Source organism: Pseudonaja textilis, chromosome 3 (genome assembly GCF_049901715.1).
Source record: "Pseudonaja textilis isolate UNSWEBS1 chromosome 3, rPseTex1.2, whole genome shotgun sequence".
NCBI lineage: Eukaryota > Metazoa > Chordata > Lepidosauria > Squamata > Elapidae > Pseudonaja > Pseudonaja textilis.
In genome coordinates this window covers 100,262,462-100,283,478 of record NC_141992.1, presented here as the reverse complement: position 1 = coordinate 100,283,478, position 21,017 = coordinate 100,262,462, and the positions used below count along the sequence as shown (strand labels likewise).

General features: G+C 41.3%; 1 protein-coding gene across 1 annotated transcript in view; it reads left to right on the top strand.

Moving 5' to 3' along the window:
* Nucleotides 1–21,017, top strand: part of PAPPA2 (pappalysin 2) — a 180,782-nt gene that overhangs the window by 59,523 nt on the left and 100,242 nt on the right. Inside the window, exons 5-7 of the mRNA XM_026703214.2 lie at nucleotides 1,999–2,191; nucleotides 15,504–15,625; nucleotides 19,419–19,908. Coding sequence (XP_026558999.1) covers nucleotides 1,999–2,191; nucleotides 15,504–15,625; nucleotides 19,419–19,908 — 805 coding nt within the window. The remainder of the gene's footprint in view (nucleotides 1–1,998; nucleotides 2,192–15,503; nucleotides 15,626–19,418; nucleotides 19,909–21,017) is intronic.

Here is a 21,017-nt window from a genome sequence, read left to right as displayed (position 1 = left end):
ACAGCATTAATATTTCAGAGAAGGTATTTTGGAATAATCCGTTTTTATGAAGTTTCTGTCTCTTGAAATCATGGTGCTTGTCAACTGAGTGAAACTGGATGACATTTTTAAATACGTGTGTGCATATAAACACTAATTAGGGATTGTGGGGGTTTCTTGTCTATAATTGTCAAAACCAAAGAAAGGACTATGTCTGCAAAGATTTTATAATCCTAACTGTAGGGAAGATGTAGGGTTGGGACAATTGGGGATTAAACTAGAATGAACAGATTCCATCACATAGACTTACTCATAGCACTGCTAAGGGAACTAGAAAATATGGTCTCTTTCCATGCTTTAATAATAGCACTGATTGATAGAAATAAGATAGATAGATAGATAGATGATAGATAGATAGATAGATAGATAGATAGATAGATAGATAGATAGATAGATAGATAGATTCAGTAAGTAGTAGATACTTAAAACAACAAAGCAGTCTCTAATTCAACATGCTGAAATATGTCCAAAAATAAATATTTGATGTAATACTGAAAAAAGCCATAATACAGGTGCATTCCAGCAGTAGAGTCTTTTATGAAAAAGAGCTTTTTTGGGGCCACCCATTTTGCCTCATCTGGCAGAAGCTCATATGAAGAAAGGGCTCATATGGAGATCCTTGGATAGACAGGTGAGTATACAAAGACTATGGTCTGAAAATAATAAAATGTTAAGGGCTAAAAACAGAGGTTTGAAATATTGGCCTTCGAGAATGCAATGAGAACATTAGATTCTATAATAGCTCAAGTTTTTCATTAGAACCATTAGTAGTAGGGTGGTCCCCTTTGTAAGAAAGAAAGAGACATTTAACCATTCAAGATGAAGCTCTGCAAAGCAGGACCTCTCGCTTGTTAAATCTCAGATTATCAACTTTACCCAACAAATGTTGGGGCTTGATGAAGGGCTTGTTCTGAACCTTGACTGTCTCTTTTGTATTAGTAAAACAGGAAAGGCATCCTTTGGGTAACATTGCAAAATTCATAAAAAATTTCTCAGCACTATATAGAAGATTGAAGATATTAAAGTAACAGTGCTCTGTGTTGTCATGCTTGTCACATGACTGAGGAAATGTCTTTAGATGGCGCTAATGCAATGGCCTTGTAACGGAGATGACCTCCATAGTCAGCAACAACTAGCTGAGTAAAATCCGCAGGGACTCCTTTATAGGAAGATTGAATTCTGAAAGAGGCTGGAACATTGAATTCTGAAAGAGGCTGTGTATTGTTAGCACTTGCTACAAGAGACAATATTTTATTGAATCCAGTGTCAGTATTCTCAGTTTGGGGGCATCTTGGCAAGGCAGCCTGTTGGGGTCTATTGACAGTGTTTGAACACTGTATTTCCTCTGTTCAGAACCTTGGAGATCACTCATTCATTATTTCTGACAATTCATTCATTATTGATGCTAAGTTTTCTTCCTCCCTAGGCCTCATTGTTGTCTGTAGTGTTCAGTAGCAAGGAAGGCAATACTATTGATTACTCACCAGAGGATATATGATTAAATACTACAGATGGAGTGCCATCTTTTGGCAAAAGGAAGGAATAACATGAGCAGACAGAATTTTAGAGGCAGGAGAATGTAAACACTCTAAAAAAATGTGCAGGATAATTTTGGGGGATGATGAAAACATCTAAAAAAGCAAATGACCTAGAAAGAGTTGAGAGGATGGATATTCAAGCTAATGAAAGAAAAAAAATGTTCCAAGACCAAGAAGCAATGGATATAATCACAATAAAAGCACTTTGCTCTAGTTTTAGAAAAAAGATCAAAATTGCAATACTTATGATAGTGCTGGGCAAAAAGGATATTATAGGATCTAATTTTATTCCAGGTTTTCAAAATAAAATGTCTTCTCTGGCCATGAAAGGAATTTACTTCAATTTCTTGCCCCAACGTCTCATCTGAATCCAGTGTTCATTTTCAAATTGTTTGGTGAGCTGCTTTTCTTACTCCCACAGATGACAATTGCACAGACAGTTTTACTCCAAACCAAGTGGCACGAATGCATTGCTATCTTGATCTGGTATACCAGCAGTGGACTCAGAGCAGAAAACCCACTCCTGTCCCTTTGCCGCCAATGGTGCTTGGTCAGGAGCAGGATATGCTCACCATACACTGGCTACCTCCCATTAGTGGAATGCTTTATGAAAGGTAAGTGAGTAGTGGTAGGTGGAGGAAAGATAGGAATCTTAGAAAACCACACACACACACACACACACACACATACACACAAAACAGAGGGACAGAGGGAAGGATGGAGGAGGGGGGAAAGAGGGTGAGAGAGAAACCTGTCTGAATTTTCCCGGCAGATTTAGTATGGAGATTCTAAGACCCAATGACTGAGCCTGGCAACCCTTTCTTCTTATTCTTGGTTTACACACAGCAGCCTTTTCTCTTCTTTTTTGGCCACAGCAGTTACAGTCCATGGATTTCAACTTTTAAGTGCTTCACTATCCTCACTCGGCTTTCTACTTGAAGGAGGAAAATAAGATATTGGTTCTATTGCTATTGCTGTTGGGGATGCTTCAAAAAAACATCCCTCTTAGAAAATAATTTCTTGATGTGAGTTTAGTTATAAATTTCAGTACTTATGTCTCTCCCATCTTGTTTAAATTTAAACTGCCTATCATCTCTTTTTGCACAATTTATAACTTTAAGGATGCCTCCTATTATCTGGGGTTTTTGGATTGCAACTAAACTTGATGTGAAATGAGCTGAATTCCAAAACAATTGGAGGGCCCATCCTTGACTTAGACTCAAAAAGTCCGATTTGGTTTTCTTTCTTTCTTTGAATAGATTCAAGAATTTTAACTGATAGCCCTAATTGTTGGGTCAAATATAATAATCTATTAACCTGATATGGCATGCAACCACATCCGGACAACAATTGTGGAGGAAATATATTTTTCCTAGAACTTCATATAAAGTGTGTATGTGGGGGTGGGGCAAATCTTTACTACTCCAGATGCCAATCATTTACCCCTGCTCCAGCAATGACCAGGATTACATTTTTTTTTTAAAAGGCTTTGTTGCCCAATGTACAGTTAATCAAACCACTGTGGTTTGAAACTCAGTACAGGGAATTATATAGTGAAGGATTAATAATCTGTACTCTGCGATAGTCCACATTCCAGAAATTTCTCCAATTCACTTTTGAACAGCTGGACTGCTGAAGTATGAATTAGTTATGAATTTCCTGCCATGTTCTCCTATGAGCTGCTCACAGCATCCAGTAGTGGGAGGTGCTTCAGTCTCTGCATTCATAGGCTGAGCTTGAATTGAGGAACGCTCGTCCTCCTTCACGTGACTCCTCCACAGTGTTCCCCAGTTTTTTGCTCAGCCTCGTGCAAGACAGGCAGTGCTTTGCATATCTCCTTGGCCGAACAGGACTTTTTTCGATTCTCATAGAGTTATTACAGGTTTGAATGGTTCCCTTTCTCTCTAGCCTCTGCGCAATTGCTTAACTTGGCAGCCTTGCCACCAAGGGGAAGTGCAGTTGCGCCCCCAAGGGAGGCGAAGGGAGGGTCAGTAGCAACTTCGCACTACCTCCCATAGCCAGAAAATCCCTCACTCTGCCTTCTTCTGTTTGCCACTTCGTTTTCCTTCGTTGTTACCCAGAGGCTCGTTTTTTTGAATTTCTGCTCCGTTTGAGTTGTATCGTGTTCCTCCCCCCCCCACCTTCGAACGCTGTTGTTTTCTTCAACAGGAGAAAGACTAATCTCTCCTTCCCTGGCCACCTCTGTAGACAGAGCCTCGGCTTCGTTCTTCCAGGAGGGTAAACGCCATTGAGAGGCGCGATGCACTAACGGCCGCCATTTTGGAACTCTCCTTGTGGCATGCGCCATTTTGTTTCTTCTAATTTCGGTGCTGTGAGGGGAAGTTTATTCAAAGTAACAGTCCCTGCCTGGCTTTTCACAGCTATTAATTCTCAGGCAACCGTTCTTGCCTCAGATCGGACTCTGGGCGTGCCAACCGCCTCATATTGATTCTAACCTATTACTGTAATATATAATTCATTGAAATGGCAGATGGTAACACCTCTAGAGGATCTTCATTGAAAGCAAAAGCCAAAACCCATCATTTGCACAAGCAGGCTAAAGAGACCTCCAAAGGTGCCCAGAGGGACGCCTTAAGGCGCCACAAGGCCCTGCAAAAAGAAATTGACAAACGATCTAAGGAAGCACTCAGGGTGCTCACTTTCTTCCATCCTCCAGTCCTACCTCTGCTCAACCTCCCCCTCCCCTAGATATTTCCCTCTCATCTAGCGCAGCTTACCCTCACAGGAACAACAAGCTCAGGTTCCTGGACCATCGGCTAGAAGGGCTCCAGAAGCCACCTTCACTCCAACAGCAGCTGGCCTCTGTCAAGAGGAGTCTCTCATTGAGGAGGTTCCAGAAAGAATAAGATCCTGGATGGAGTTGGCTATTCGCCAAGGGATTGCAGCCGGCATCCAACAAGCTACCAGGCCTATTCAGTATCCGCCGGCTTCTGTCCAGGAGTCTCACTCAGTAAGATCCCTGCCCAGGTTGGACCAACGTCAGGTTCAGGTACCCTTGCCAAGGGAGACCCCCCTTCAAGGGCGGGAGGAGGAGAAGGAAGAGGGGGAGGAGGAATTTGATCAGTTCATGGAACCAGACGTGTTTGATTCGGGGTCTATGCACTATAGCGAGCCCCTATCAGAGGCAGACCCTCTAGAAGGCAAAATGTCCGAGGACGAGGGGCTCATCCCTGACCAGCCCGCCTTCGTGGGCCTATTCAAACCACACCTATTTTAATCCTTATTATTCAAGGCCAAGAACATTTCAGGCCTAAGCAAACATTCTCCAACAGACCTCCCTGCTCCTTCAACCGAGGGGCCAGAGAATCTCATTTTTAACCAGCCCGTGGTAGAGGCTGAGGTTATCCCAGCCCCATCTATCTTTGCAGATCTGGTGCAAAAGCAACTGGCCTCTACAGCGGTGCCCCCAGCCCCCTCCAGTCACGACAAAAAATTCTTTAATTTGCATCCGGAATTCTCAAATTTATTAAACACCCCTGAGGTAGACGAGCCCATAGTGGGTTTGGCATCCTCCTCTACTTCGACTGATTCTCTGGAGGACCTTAAGCCAGAGGAAAAGCGGGCCGAGCTGGCCCTGCGCAGGGTCCATCAGTCGGAAGCATGGGCCATCAGATCGGCTACGGACGCATCTTTTTTTCACAAGGTCATCCATTCGATGGCTTCATCAGCTCAAGCAACATGTCCCTACATCCAACATCAGGGTGCACCAGGACATTGCCAAGCTCACTGCTGCAGCCGAGTTCTCTGCTGATGCCACATATCATGCAGTTAAATTTTCTACAAGGGCAATTACATCTCATGTCACAGCCCGCCGTCTACTCTGGCTCAGACACTGGCAAGCAGACTTTAAGAACAAAACCAAGCTGGCTTCCTCCCCCATAGTAGGAGACAAGTTGTTTGGCCCTTCCCTGGACCCCCTACTGATGGAGACCCGCAGTAAGAAAAAAATCCTTCCTTCCCTCACTCGAAGGTCAGACTTCAGAACTTCCCAGCCCTTTTGGAGGGGTTCCTTTCAGCCCTCCTATCAGGCTCCTTTCTCCTCCAAGTATCAGAGGCCCTCATCGTTCAGGTCGGGACAAGCCCAGGATAGACCCGAGTCCGGAGACAGGAGCCGAAGGGGCAGTCAATATAAAAGGCCCTTTCGGGGAGCCGGAAGTAGGCCCTTCTGACGTCCGAGATAGATTAAGGGACACTCTCCCCATTGGCGGACGTCTTAAGTCATTTGCCAATCAATGGGACTCCTCTACCTCCGATTCTTGGGTCAGGGACACCATTAGATTTGGGCTTGCCCTTGAGTTTCAATCCACTCCCCCAAATTTCTTTCTGTCATCCCCCCTTTCCAGAGACCCGGTCAAGCAAAATCTAATGGATTCTGCTATCCAGCATCTCCTAAGCATAAGAGCCATCCAACCTGTACAGCCCGAGCAATGAGGGCGGGGCTTCTACTCTCACCTTTTTGTTGTTCCAAAACACTCGGGGTGGTGGGGGGTGGTGGAGAGCAATCTTAGATTTAAAATGGCTCAACCGCTTCCTAACATACCGCAAATTCAAAATGCATACCCTGCAGTCGATACTGCTGGGCATCAGGCAAGGGGATGTGCTCACGTCCATAGACTTGACAGAAGCCTATTTACATATTGCCATTCGGCCGTCCCATTACAAATTCTTAAGGTTCTGCTACAATAATCAGCACTTTGAATACGTGGCCCTCCCCTTTGGACTGGCCTCCACCCCCAGGACCTTTACCAAGGTCCTCGCAGCATTAGCTGCCCACCTCAGGAACATTCCCATTCGTCTCCAATGTTACCTGGATGACATTTTGATCCTGTCCCCTTCTACCCATCAAGCGGCAAAGGACACCCAGACCATGTTAACATCTCTCCAGGAACATGGTTTTCTCATAAATTGGAAGAAGAGTCAGTTATCCCCGTCTACTCGAATAACTCATTTAGGGGCAGTCATTGATACGGTGGAAGGCAAGGTCTACCTGTCTTCAGGTAGACTACTTAATATTCAAAAATTGGTTAGGGAGATCAGGCGCCGTAGGAGGGTACCCTTACTGGATTTGTCAAAATTATTAGGGAAAATGATATGCATTTCTATTGTTCCCTGGGCCCGTCTTCACACCAGATCCCTCCAGTGATTCCTGCTCCCGTACCAGAGATCCAGCAGAAGCAATTCCAAACTCATGGTCAGGGTACCTCTCAAGGTCCTCACGTCCCTTCTCTGGTGGGCCAAACTGGTCATCAACAAAGGCTGCTTCTTCAAGGAGCCCCAAAGGCTGACTATCACCACAGATGCCAGTCTATAGTCTATATGGATGAGGCGCTCATGTCCAGTCACTCACATCCCAGGGCAGATGGTCTGCAATAGAACAGGCATGCAGTATCAACTGGCTGGAGCTTTGTGCCGTGCACCTGGCCCTGCGCAGCTTCCTCCCCCAGGAACACGGGCAGCACATTCTCATTTTAACAGACAACGTGATAGCCAAAGCCCTCATCAACAAACAGGGGGGCACGCAATCAATACAATTAATGAGCGCCTGTTTCGCTGGGTGGAGAACAATCTTCTGTCCATCAAGGCAGAGCATATCTCGGGCCTATCAAATACTCAAGCAGACTGGTTAAGCATGGCCACCATAGACCAGGCAGAGTGGCACCTCTATCCATCCCTGTTCAAAGAAGCAGCAAGGATATTCGGTCAACCGGTGGTGGACCTATTTGCCTCCCCCCTCAATGCCCAGCTCCCGAGATTCTTCTCAAGGTACCCATCCCAAGGGGCGGAGAATTACAACGTGCTCCGCTGCCCATGGCCCACGGGGATCCTGTACGCATTTCCCCCTCACTGTTGCCCAGGGTTATTCAAAAGTTGCTCCACGAGAAAGCGGAATTACTACTAGTGGCACCTCACTGGCCCAGACGGCCATGGTTTGCGGACCTCCGTACTCTCTCGGTGGTCCCTCCCTGGAGTATCCCACCAGACAGGATCTCTCTATCCCAGGGGCCACTCCTACACCCAGACCCTCAGTGGTTTCAACTAACCGTCTGGAGGTTGAGCAGAGCAGGTTGAGGAACGAAATGCTCTCCACCAAGGTCATTGACACCATCCTAGCTGCCAGACAACCCTCAACCATTCGAATTTACAACACCACATGGGTCATTTTTTGTAGATGATATAGCAAGTTTCAAATTAACCCTGCTTCTCCTTCTATCGCTCAGATTTTAGAATTCCTTCAGGAGGGACTGGACAAGGGGCTGTCTCCTAATACACTAAAGCGACAGGTAGCTGCATTGACCTCACTTCTTTCTTGTGAAGGTTTTACTTCCCTCTCTCATCACACACGTATAAGGGCCTTTCTTAGAGGGGCCACCAACTTGCGACCCCCAGCAGTGCACCGTTACCCCACCTGGGACCTTAACAAAGTCCTTCTCTCTCTAACCAAGGAACCTTTCGAACCCTTGAGGGAGGCAAGCCTCCAATTTTTGACATATAAGCTGGTTTTCCTCGTAGCCATTACATCCGGTCGGCGCATATCGGAAATAGCAGCCTTGTCTGTCAGACAAGACTTCTGTGTTTTCCATGCCGATCAGGTGATTCTCCGTCCCGATCCCACCTTTTTGCCCAAGGTCAATTCAGCCTTCCATAGAGCCCAAGAGCTCATCCTTCTGAATTTTTGTCCCAGACCATCGCAGGAAAGAGAAAGGCAATGGCACAAACTGGATGTAAGACGCGCCTTGAGAATCTATATCAAGCGCACTGAGTCCTTCAGAAAATCAGAGGCCTTATTTCTTTCTTTTCAGCCCAAAACACAAGGTCACAGGGTGTCACCATCCACTATAGGCCGCTGGATCAGAGCGGCTATACCTAAGTCTTATCAGTCCCAGGCCCTGCAGGTGCCCAGAGGAATAACTGCTCATTCCACTAGGAGCGCAGCAACTTAGGCAGCTTGGGCTACCCAGGCACCAATAATCGAGATCTGCCGGGCGGCGACTTGGGCTTCCCCATCCCCTTTCATCAGGCACTATAAAATTGATGTGTTTGCATCGGCAGAGGCCTCATTTGGCAGGCAGGTTCTGCAACAGGTTCTTAGGGACCCTGAGGAGATTCCAAACCAGACGGAGCCCCTCCCGTAGGACAGGCCAAGCTTTGGTATGTCCCACTACTGGATGCTCTGAGCAGCTCATAGGAGAAAGGGTGTTGGTGCTTACCTGATACGCCCGTTCTCTTTGAGCTGCGAAGAGCATCCAGCCCCACCCTTTTTCCATCTGGTGGGGCCTCTTTTCGGCCAAGGAACTTTTTTTTAGGTAGTAGGGATGAGAGCACCTTTTTTTCCTCTCATCTTCGCAAAACTGGGGAACGCTGTGGAGGAGTCACGTGAAGGAGGAGGAGCGTTCCTCAATTCAAGCTCAGCCTATGAATGCAGAGACTGAAGCACCTCCCACTACTGGATGCTCTGAGCAGCTCAAAGAGAACGGGCGTATCAGGTAAGCACCAACGCCCTTTCTCTTTCCTTTAGTTATCTATCCAACTATTTTTCCTCTGCCATTTCTCATGGCCTCTACAACGTGGATTGTGGTTATAGGGAAAAAAAATTTAAACAGGAATTGAGGTGCTTCAGCTGTTCTCCCAGGGAAAGTTCTTCTCCATCAACTAGAAGGGTGATCTGAAGGTGGTCCTGGTACTTCAAGATGTTGAGAAATCCTGTTGGTACATCATTAGGATTAATAATAGCAATTACTATGTATGCACACTGTCCCAGAACATTTAACATAAAATGAAGCTGAAAATCTAAAATAGTGGTACTTACATGATCAATAGAAACCCAGATGTTGCTACTGTCACCACTGAGCTCTTTTGTGCCAATTTCTTTCTTCCTAATCCTCCTAGTAATATATTCCAAAAGCCTCTTTATCTTTTACTATTATTGAGATTTAATGCTTTACTATTATTCACATTATAACATCTCTCTTCTGTGCTGTGATGAGAATAGTTGAATTGTTCACTTTCTTTCTTTCTTTTTAATAAATCAAAGTTATGAGTTACATTTTACTTTGCTTAAGCTTAAAAGCAAGCTACTTCAAATCACAGTTTATCTTGGGATGTAATAGTAAATTGGATGTTTACTCAGATTGAAAATGTTCCCTTTAAAATTAAGGAGGGGCAATGTTTTAGTGTTTCCTGCTGTATTGGAGGCAGAATTAGTGATGTGCTGTTGTTTTTCAGAGGTTACAGAATATATATAGCAATTTCTGCTGGAAAAACAAATACACCTTAAAACCAATGTTTCCAGTCTTGGTGGTTTTTTATGTAGAATTCCTAGAATGCTTAGCTAACTTGACCTAAGGTGATGAGAATTGCACTTCAAGATATTTGGAGGGGACCAGGTTAAGAATCTTGGATTAGGCAAGATTCTTGACCCAGCAATACCCCAGCAGACCGATTTTGTCAACATTGTTTTGACCGTGATTTGCCGTGTTCCTTCTGTTGTCCTCTTTCATCACTGTGCGCACGTAGTTCTTTCAATGGGAAGTTGTTTATACGAACATGTGTACCTTGGGAAAGCTGCATTGGCCTTCTACTGAGGAATTTAAGGAGGCAAAGAAGGTGATGAAGATGATTTGGCAATTTCTCTCAGTTGTTTGCCAGTTGGCAAAATCTTTTCTGGACTTTATATATGAGGGGAGTTAGGGGAACAGACACTTATTTATACAGCTGTTATTCCAAACGTGAACGGATTTTGATCTTTCTGTAGTAACAGAGAGGAGACATACAGCTATGCTGGAGATGTATGTATAACAGCAGGTATGAATTCAGAATTTAGAAATAAGCAGGACAAACACAATGCACTATGGCCATCCTTCAGCCAGAAAACTATCACTGAATTGAATGTGAATGCACTTATTTGGTTGGTTGTTTTTTGATGCTTTTATTTTGGAGTGCAGTTTTAGATCCCACCCCCCCAAGGCAAATGTTTTGCCAATTGTTTGACATCTTAAATCCCTATATATATATATATATATAAAAGTAGGAAGATGAATGATTGGAGATCATCAGCAGGCCTTGGGATGTGTGGCATATTAACCTGTGAGATCCGACCGGTGTAACTGCCGGTTCGGTGATTTTACATTTTGCGCATTCCTGAGAATTCCTGAGCTAACATGACTGGAGGAGGAATTCTGGGAGTTGAAGTCCACAAGTCTTAAAGCTGTCAAGTTTGAAGACCCCTGATCTAATCCATCTTTTGCTTGGTCTTGGATCTGGTAGTACATCTGTGTCAAATGACAATCTAGGCCATGTTTGAAGACTTCTAGTGAAGGCAATACATATGGCAGCCTATTCTACTGGGTGACAGTTTATACAGACATGAAATTCTTCCTGATGCGTAGCCTGATCCAGTATCCTCATATATTTAACCTAGTGGTTCTGGTCAGTGGTGGGATTCAATTTTTTTTACTACTGGTTTTGTGGGCGTGGCTTGGAGGGCGTGGCAGGGGAAGGATACTGTAAAATCTCCAGTCAGAGGTGATATTTGCCAGTTCTCCAAACTATTCAAAATTTCTGCTACCGGTTCTCCAGAACTGGTCAGAACCTGCTGAATACCACCTCTGGTTCTGGTCCTATCCCCTGAAACAGTCTGTTTATTCTTTAATATATTGTGAAATCTAGTCTACTGCCCCATCTTTTCAGTTTTGGCATAATATGTTATTTCAATATATATATATATATATATATATATATATATATATATATATATATATATATATATATATATATTGTTATATATATATTAAATATATATATATTAAATATATAATATATTTAGATAGCAGCACTTTTTTAATTGAGGAGGATGGATAAATAGTAGCTTTTCTAGCCATCAAGTTCTTGGTTGGCTGCTTAGCTTTTGTTTCTAGCAGCCATCAAAGTTCTTTTATTAGTTTTTTTCTTGGAAAAATGGTAATGTTATTTGAATTACGTCCAAGGAAAATGTAAATCACAAACTAGATGTAGACAGAAAGCCTGTCTGAACTCCCCGGCCATATTCTTTAGCTCAAGGAATGGCAGGTGTTTTATTTGCTGGCTTTACTAAATGAGGGAGTATTTCTTCAGCATTTTGAAAGTTTGAGAGTGCATGTGTTTGTTTGGGTGAAAGTGGAAGATCTCGGGTTGCTTTGATTTCCTTTCTTATTGAACTGAGATTCATTCAGCAGGTGGCAGCAGAACAAGAGAAACAGGATCCCTTCTGTAGAAAAGAAAAAAAATTAAATCTTTCTGCTATGTCACACTTGCTACATATATACTTGCATGCTGTCTCTTTAGGGTAAGCAAAAAGTATGCAGATCACAGAAGAAGAATAAGAGCCAAGTAATTTAAGGGCAGAACATATGGACAAGGAAAAGAAAAATAGTGAATACTAGTATAAACTGATACCATCACTATTAACACTTTTCTCTATTTTTTTCTCTTTGTAAATCAACATTGCTTCCATTAGGTCCGTGTACCACTTAAAAGATCACACTTCCTTGTCTTAATCCCTGCTTATTACTGAACTATTTAGTAAGCATTCCATTTATTTTCACTCATGCTTTTTTCATGTATCTCTTTTATCACATTCAGCAATCAATTTTCACTTTCACATTCCTACAAAACATTCCATAACTCTTGCCAGTTTGTTTTATTGTATGATTCCTTTAAATCCTCAGAATTTACAATAAACTTTTATTTTCACATTTGTAAATTTCATATTGACTGTTGAAGATTAGAGACCACACTGCATACCTCCTGCCCAGCCTAAAATCACACTACACCTCTCAAATATTGCTTATTATTGCTGTCCCTTTATTTTTTCAATTATATCTCTTCCAAATATCCGTCTCAGCATATTCAATAATCTAGTCTCTTGAAGTCTTTGTATGCACTCTTTCTGTATAGAAATGTTCTTCCAGTTGTCAGATACAGACGCAATTTTCATTTATTGTATATGTTAAACAATTTGTGCTACTATTTCATAAGCAAACCAAATCTATATCTAATATTTCTTCAGTTAGAAATTTGCACCTGTATCCTTACCATTTTTTTCCATATTGTAACAGATTTATGACCTTCTTTCAATTTTTTTTTTTGGGGGGGGGCGATGTAACTATAGCTTTCCTTTCACTTCCATTTTTGATACAACACTATCATCCTCAAGCAGATTTAAGAAGTGCTTCCCAGCGTTCCCTCAGTTTTTAAGTTTTTAACATTTTTATTTTCATTCTTCTCTTCCTTAACTTCTCTTTCTTCTTGATAGGTATTCATTTTACAGTTATCTTTTTATTTTTATGCACATGTTATTGTTTGTTTCTCTGAAATTTTTTATCATTCATTTTATCATTGTCTGTCATGCCCCTGGTGGAGACTGACTCTGAGGAAGAGGAGGGACAGCCAACAGGGAGTGGAAGTGTGGCTCCAGAGGTGGTGGAGGAGTCTGGGGAAGGGTAGAGGCCGGCTGAGCAGTCAGAGGAGGACCCGGGCCCATCCCCTATCCATCCTAGGGCACGCAGAGTGGAGAGGATCGGGGTAAAATGCAATCTACTCGGGAGGACAGGGCCATGATCCTCTTCATGGGTTGCAGGTGTGAGATTTGCATAAGAGTTTGGCCTGCATGCTAACAGACACTGGAGACAAATTAGTGTTTTATTCCTAAAGAAGGTTTAGGAATGGTTGGCATTCTTCCAACGGACTGTCCTGGTTATCTTCCTGAAGTTGGCAATTATCTATCCTGGTCTGTTGTGGAACTTTATTCAGTGCGGTTTGTTTTTGGGTTTTGCTTCGTTATCAGCTCTTTGAATTTGAACTGTGTTTCTTTCCTTTGAAATGTTATTTTGAAAATAGTTTACTCCTCCACTGTGAACAATTAAACAGTGAAGCCAAGTTGAAGGCATTAAAGGACTTTTAGTTACGTTTTGAGTTTTGTTATATTTCTGATATACTCTGGGTCATCACATTGTCCTATGTGCATTTTTCCATTCACAGCTCTTTTGTTTCATCATTCCACCAAGTATTATTCTTTTCCATATGTGCCATTAACATACCTCCTCCGTCTGCAACACTGTGCAACATAATTCTTTCCCCCCTGTTCCAAGTGTATTCCACAGTTTTTCCCTAATCTTACATTTTTTCATATAGGACTTCCACTTTTTCTTTCTGTAAATGTTCTACTTCCTTTATTTCCATGTTCGATCAAATAATCCTCTTTTTGTCATGGTTCCAGAAATTACCCGTTCCAATCAGTAGCTCCAAGACAACCATAATCTCAAAATGCTTTATTAAAACAGAAACTTGGCACATATGTGAAATTCCAAAACTAAAGTTTCCTCCCAGACTTCCCACAAGACTCAACTTACACCTACCCCTTTTCTTTCACATCATAAATCACATGAACCAATCACCTTTCAACTACAATTCTTGCTGCGCCATAGAGAATCACCTTGAAGGTTTTATATATCTATTTTGTCTACTGAAAGCTACTCAAACAACAGCAGCCCCATTCCATCCTCCGCAGCTGTTTGGCAGCTTTTAATAAGGATTCCAAAGCTGACACTTTTATCTCTACCTGAAAGTGGTCTTTTCCACATTACCTTTGTATCCACTGATTCTCTCAGCTCTTCATCCTAAACATATCCATTGCTCTTTTAGATTTATATACAGTGCTATGCCATGTGCACATATAAACATAAACAGCATACTTAAGACAACACTTTTTGTAAGCTTTTATGAAATAATCTCAGTTTTCCTTCATTCCTGAGTCTCCAAATGGCCCAGTTACTCTTTTTCTGTACTTCTATACTACTCTTTCATTTCTTTCTTACCAAAAATGCTATATATTAGAATAATGTTCTCTCTGAACCTTACTCATTCATAAGGTTGCACAATTCTCATTCAGAATTGTGCTTGCTCTTAACATATGTCTGTCAACAAACAAATGATTTCTACTTTTAGATGCACCCTGATAACAGTCTCAATAATGCCAATTCATATTTTCTGATATATATATTTCATGTCTTTCATTCATAGTTAACCTAGATCGGGGGTCCCCAAACTTGGCAACTTGAAGACTTCTTTAAGTCTACAAGTCTTAAAGTTCTAAGTTTGGAGGCCTTTGACCTAGATATTCATTACTCTGCATGCATTGTTTAGTTACACTTTATATAATTAGTTCAAATTCAGTCAGATTTATATTTACATTGCATCCCTTTTCTCTTAAGTTGACAATATATTCTTTTTTATTTTTCCCCCTATTCCTTGTTTGTTCATCTCACACAAACAATTCTGGGTAGCATATAAGATTGAAACCCCTGACATCTTTGTCATTTATTCCTCTTCTTTGTTAAGCTGCAATCTTCAAGATATCCTGGTCGACACCAGATGGCCAATTCACATTGATCTCTGCTATTAATTATAGCTTTTGTCAGTTGAATCTTTCAAATAACACTTTTAATAAGAGATGGAAGGGGTAGATTGTATTGCCAGTCTTAGTCATGCTGTGCTACATTCAGTATTCCCTGTGAATGATGATAAATAAGTTTGACATATTTGCTCAATATGACAGAAGTGCCAGCAAAGCCAGTTGTATCCCATGCTAATTTAGGAAAGTTCCTGATCTAAGACTACCTTAAAGTTTCTTGCATCCCGCCAACTAAGAAATAAGACACAATATTGGCACATATGTAGGATGCTCATACTTTGTCTATATCTTGTATTAGGAAATCATGAAAATAGAAGTAGGAAGTTATACATTGAGATGGCGGCATGGAACTCAATAATTTAAAAGAAGTTAGGTAGAATTCTGAAAATAATGTCTGAAAGAAAAGGGAATGAACACATTCATTTCTCTTCCTTCTCTCCCCTCCTTTCTGTTTTTAGAGAGTCAGGGAACCTCTGCGGAAATTGTGCTGAAGATGGAACTTTCAGCCAGTATGTACATGAAGCCTCTTCTCCTCTAATCTGTGACTCTTCTGGCTATTGGACTCCAAAGGAGGCAGTAGGTAAAGGTTGGATCTTTTTTTCTATGACAAAGGGATTATCAGATATGACTGGCTAACCCATCGCTGCTTCTGTGTATTCTGTCAGAAAATACACAGGCCAATAAGTAAACTTGAAGAGCTTCAATGGAGTGTGCAAAGTCTTTTGAATGTCTCCAGCTGTTTGGTAGCTTTGAGAAGTGAATTCAGAGGAAGAGATCTAATGAAGTTTCTTTTTCTCTTTCTCTTCAAAAACAAAATGAAATTAACAATATGAATCAATATAATATCATGTAAATTAAATATGCTGCTGTATAGCTTTAGAAGAAACAGTGCAAGCTTTCAACTGACTTAACATTCTGAGTAAAATTTCTCTTTCTGGCCCCAGTCTATAAATTGTTTAAACTGTTGTAAAGGTGAGTTGATATGTATGTATTGAGAGAGAGAAAAGGGAAGATTATAAAAATAAAAAAGAAGGAAATCCCATACTACATTTACAGGATAATAAATAAGTTATTCATGCTGGTATATTGACTATACAGGCAGTCCTTGATGTACAACCACAATTGAGCCGCCAATTTCCATTGCTAAGTGAGGAAATTGTTAAGTGAATTGCACCTCATTTTACAACCTTTTTTGCCACAGTTGTTAATAAGGAAATAACTGCAGTTGTTAAGTGAATCATGGCATCTCTAAGGGAATCTGGCTTTCCCCATTGACTTTACTTGTTGGAAGTCAACTGGGAAGATTACAAATGACCCTGGAACAATGCAACTGTTATAATTTTGATTTTGATCATGGAGAGGCTGCAAAGGTAGCAAATGTGAAAAATGGTCATAAGGCACTTTTTTCAGTGCTGTTGTCACTTCGAACAGTCACTGAATGGAGAATTGTAAGTCAGGGACTCCCTGTATTCTTAACGTAAAACTAAAGATTTAAAACCATGATTCATTGAATAGATTCCTTGCACATAACTACATGATAAGGTTAAAAATCAAAAGCAAACAAAATCCTTTATGTGAATGCAGCCATTATTTCATCAGTGTTTACATGCTGCCAAAAACATGTGAACATTGTTGCGCCCGTATTGCAGAATGGAAATTGCTTGGGCAAGACTAGGAAGTAAGATGCTCTTGTGACCTGTTCTTTAAACCCATTTGTCAGGAGAATTGTGGGGAAATCAACAGTAATCAACATAGTCTAGGACAGGGGGTCAAACTTGTGGCCCACAGGCTGGATGTGTCACGTGCTGGTCCTGCCCCCACCCAGTTTAGCAAAGGGGGGAAAAGTCCCAATATGTCACCTGATGCCATCGTGATGCCATGAGTTTGACACCTCCGGTCTAGGACAATATATTTGAATCCTTATGTGCCCACCAGGCTTTCTGTCCCAATGCTCCCTGAAGTTCTATTTTCTTGTGTTTCCAGTAAAGTTTAGTGATGCTGGTGGGGAGATATACTGTAGATCACATAATATTCTGCCCTGTTTTACTGTCCTTAGAAGAGAGATGGAGCCAATGATATTTTTGTGAACCAAAAAGAATTACAATTATTTCATTTGAAAAGAAGGTAAACTAGAGAGCTGTAACTTCTTTGAACTCTTTCTTGCCCCCCGTTTTCTGCATTATGACAAAGAAAGAAAAAAATCTGGCTGTCTTTTGGTGTGTGTATATATATGTAGATAGAGAGCCAATTTGGTTGAGTGGTTAAGGCTAGAAACTGGGATATTGTAAGATCTATTCCTGCTTTGTGCATGAAGATATTTGGACCAGTCCCTCACTCTTAACCTCAGGAAAGAGCAGTGGCAAACTGCTTCTGGAAAACCTTGCCAAGAAAACTGCAGAGACTTGTCTAGGCAAACTCAGAATTGGACACAATTAGAAGAAGAAGAAAAAGTACACACACACAGAGAGTATATATAACCAGAATATATATATATATGCAGTTCTTGGCATGTTTGGTCTTTTCCTGTGTAAGATTGAGAGTATCTTGGCGATGTTTCAGTGAGGTCCCCCTTGCCATCTTTAGGCTGGTGATTTCGGCTTTGTGCTTGTGCAAGCAAAGTGTGATCGGAGCTGCCGTCTCTCTATAAATACTGGTGGGGAAGTTGGCTGTGTTGTCATTTTTTGATTGGTTGATGGAGTTGGTGCTTGCAGATTGGCTGGCTTTTTCGTAAGAACATGTGTGGCTGAGGTATTGGCTGTGTGTCCATCAGCCTCCTGTGTTGTAACAACCTGGGTAATGGGCTATGTGATGACCTTCTGAGTTCTATTGTTTTGACATCCTGGGTCTTGTGCTGCAATCTCCTGGGTTGTAATGACCTGGGTCATGGGCTGTGTGATGACCTTCTAAGTTCTATTGTTGTGACATCCTAGGTCTTGTGCTGTAATCTCCTGGGTCGTTGGCTGTGTTGTAACATCCTGAGGTTTTATGGTGTAGCCTCCTGAGTTCCATGATGTGATATCCTGAGTGGATGGCTGTGATGTGACGTTCCGGGTTTTGGTTTGGCTCCGGGTTTGAGGCCTGGCTATGTGTTCATGGTATGTGTCCATTTGCTTAGTTTGGGGGGTGGGGTGTGTGGCAGCTGGTGATGCGGCCGTGGTCTGATTTCTGGACGGTGGTTGCCTTTCGTCTATGGGGTGGGTTTGGGTTTGAGTCTATGGCTATGTGTTGTTTTGGGTCCAGTGTTGGTTTTTGTGGCTGGGACTTGTTTGTTGATAAGGACTAGTTTCCAGATGTCTGGTAGGCAGGAGATATTGTCCCGTTTATTCATGTTATGAGGGTGTTTCTCTATTTCGATGGCTTTCCTGATTATTCTCTTGTTGAATTGTTCAGTATTGGAGATTAATTTGGTTCCCTCAAAATATTCCAATACTGAATACTTCAACAAGAGAACTATCAGGGATGCCAGATGACCCTAGGTTGTTCCCATGAAATTGAGCAGCAAAATATCAGTTGTTAGCAGTGCAGAAAGCAAACTCTAAATCAGCATACAAAGATTCCACAAGCATAATTTATCCATTTTGTATGTAAGTTGGAAATTTTGCAAAAGGAAAAAAGTAATATAAAATTAGTTTATTATTATATTGTTGTTGAGTGTGACTTCCAGAAACCTGAAAATTCATTTCTAATATGCAGCATTTGTCCTGAAGTAAGTCTAAAGTCTGAGAGATTCATGTCCTTTCATATTGGGAAGATTTTTTACAAGTTAATACAGAGACATTTGATATATTTTCCTCTTGAAAGGCAGGGGAAATACATCTTCAAAAACAACATTTTATTCTTTTTTTCCCCCCTGGGGGCTCTTAGCAATTAAAGCTGTGGTGGCGCAGTGGTTAGAATGTAGTATTGCAGGCTAATTCTGCCAACTGCAAGGAGTTTGATTCTGACTGGCTCAAGGTTGACTCAGCCTTCCATCCTTCTGAGATCAGTAAAATAAGGACCCAGATTGTTCAGGACCATATGCTGACTCTGTAAACTACTTAGAGAGGATTGTATAGCACTATGAAGTAGTATATAAGTCTTAAGTGCTGTTGCTATTACTATTATTCAGATTTCTGTTCTACCCTTTTTTTGTAGAATGCTAATTTTTCAGGAATAGTATATTATATGAGAAATTATAATGCCATAGTCCAGTCAAATTTATTTATATGTTGACATTAGAAATAAAATTTGAAGTGGGTTTAAAAAATTGACTCATTAAGAGAAGGTAGGCCTTATTTCCAAATCTCCTTTCTCATGTCCCTATGACCCTGCTTCTAAAATTTCACTTTACTTTGCTTATCCAGAAAACTCTTCCATTCTTTTTGTCTTTTTAGGTCCTCCTGATGTAACTCATCCCTGTGAAACCAGTTTGCAGGCCTGGAGTCCTGAATTTAATTTGTTTAATGTGAGCATGACCACTCCTTGCCTTAAGCCTCTTGGTTGCATTTTGGAACTCTCCTTCCTATATCCTGTGTATTCTGACTCTTTACTGATATGGACCACAAATTTCTCCACCAATTTCAAAGCACTGTCAGACATTGAGATCCTGACAGAGCAGGAGGATTCTGTACATCTTGGACCAATGGATACATTCTGTGACATTCCCCTCACTGTGAAACTGAACCTTACGAAAAAGGTGTCTGGCATAAAGATTTATACCTTTGATGAAAAGATGGAGATAGATGCTGCACAGTTGATCTCCACACCACACAGTCTCCTTTGTTCAAACTGCAAACCTGTGAGGTACAGAATTCTGCGGGACCCCCCATTCCAAGATGGATCCCCAGGAATGGTGATGCAGACAGGAAGGACATTTATTGACAAGTGAGTGAAAAGATTAGAGTTCAGGAATGCAAAGGCTTCTGCAAACTCATTCTGGCCTTCCTTTGTATTTCATTTTCTTCCTTTCCTTTCATTTTTTAAAAATAAGACTCCAACTCTTTCCCCCGTATTATGTAGAAAATTGATAATAATTCCAGTGTTCTGTCCAATGAAAGTAGAGTCAATGAGATGATTGATTCATACTTGAACATTTGAACTTTAAGGTGCATTTATGTTAATGTCAGAGTGTTGCAAATACTAGGTAGGTAGGTAGCTGGAGAAGTTGTGCTACCCTGCTTGATAACAGAACAGAATAACTGAGTTGGAAGGGACCTTGGAGGTCTTCTAATTTAATCCCATGCTCAAGCCCAAAACCATGTACCATTTCAAACAAATGGCTGTCAAGTCTCATCTCAAAAACTTCCAGTGATGGAGCAGCCACAACTTCTGAAAGCAAGCTATTCCACTGATTACTTGTTCTCACTTCAAGAAATTTCTCCTTATTTCTAGGTTGTATCTCTCCTTGATTAGTTTCAATCCATTGCATCTATTAGTTTCCATCTTGTACTGCCTCCAGATGCTTTGGAGAATAGGTTGACCCTCTCTTCTTTGTTATTTACTCCTATCATTAGCCTGCTTTTAACACCGTTGAGTTGGCTGCTCCTGTTTCCAATTTCTTCAGTCTTTCATTATTAGCAGAAATGATATAAAAACTGGAGCAATGTTACCCTTACATTTCTTAAGTTTTACATTTTGACTGATTGATTACAAACTGTTGCAAAGGAAGAAAGTTGTTTAGGGTAGTGATTCCCTTTAGTACTTGGAGACAAGGCTTGCAGGAATTTCCCACTGGGAAAAAAAACATCCTCTCACTTGGAATCAGAAAGGCAGCAACAACAATTAATGTAAGACAAATAAATATATACTTTGGAAGATTTCTATGAAAACACAATTATTGCAGATAAGTGGCCACGCTTTATTGATGTTATGCTAATTGCTTTGGCTGCCTCTGTGATTCTAGATGTCATGTAAGAATTTTCTCCCTCAATTGTTGGGGGTGGCGTTTCTAAGGAACCATTTGTATATTAGAGAACAAGCTGGATATACTGGAC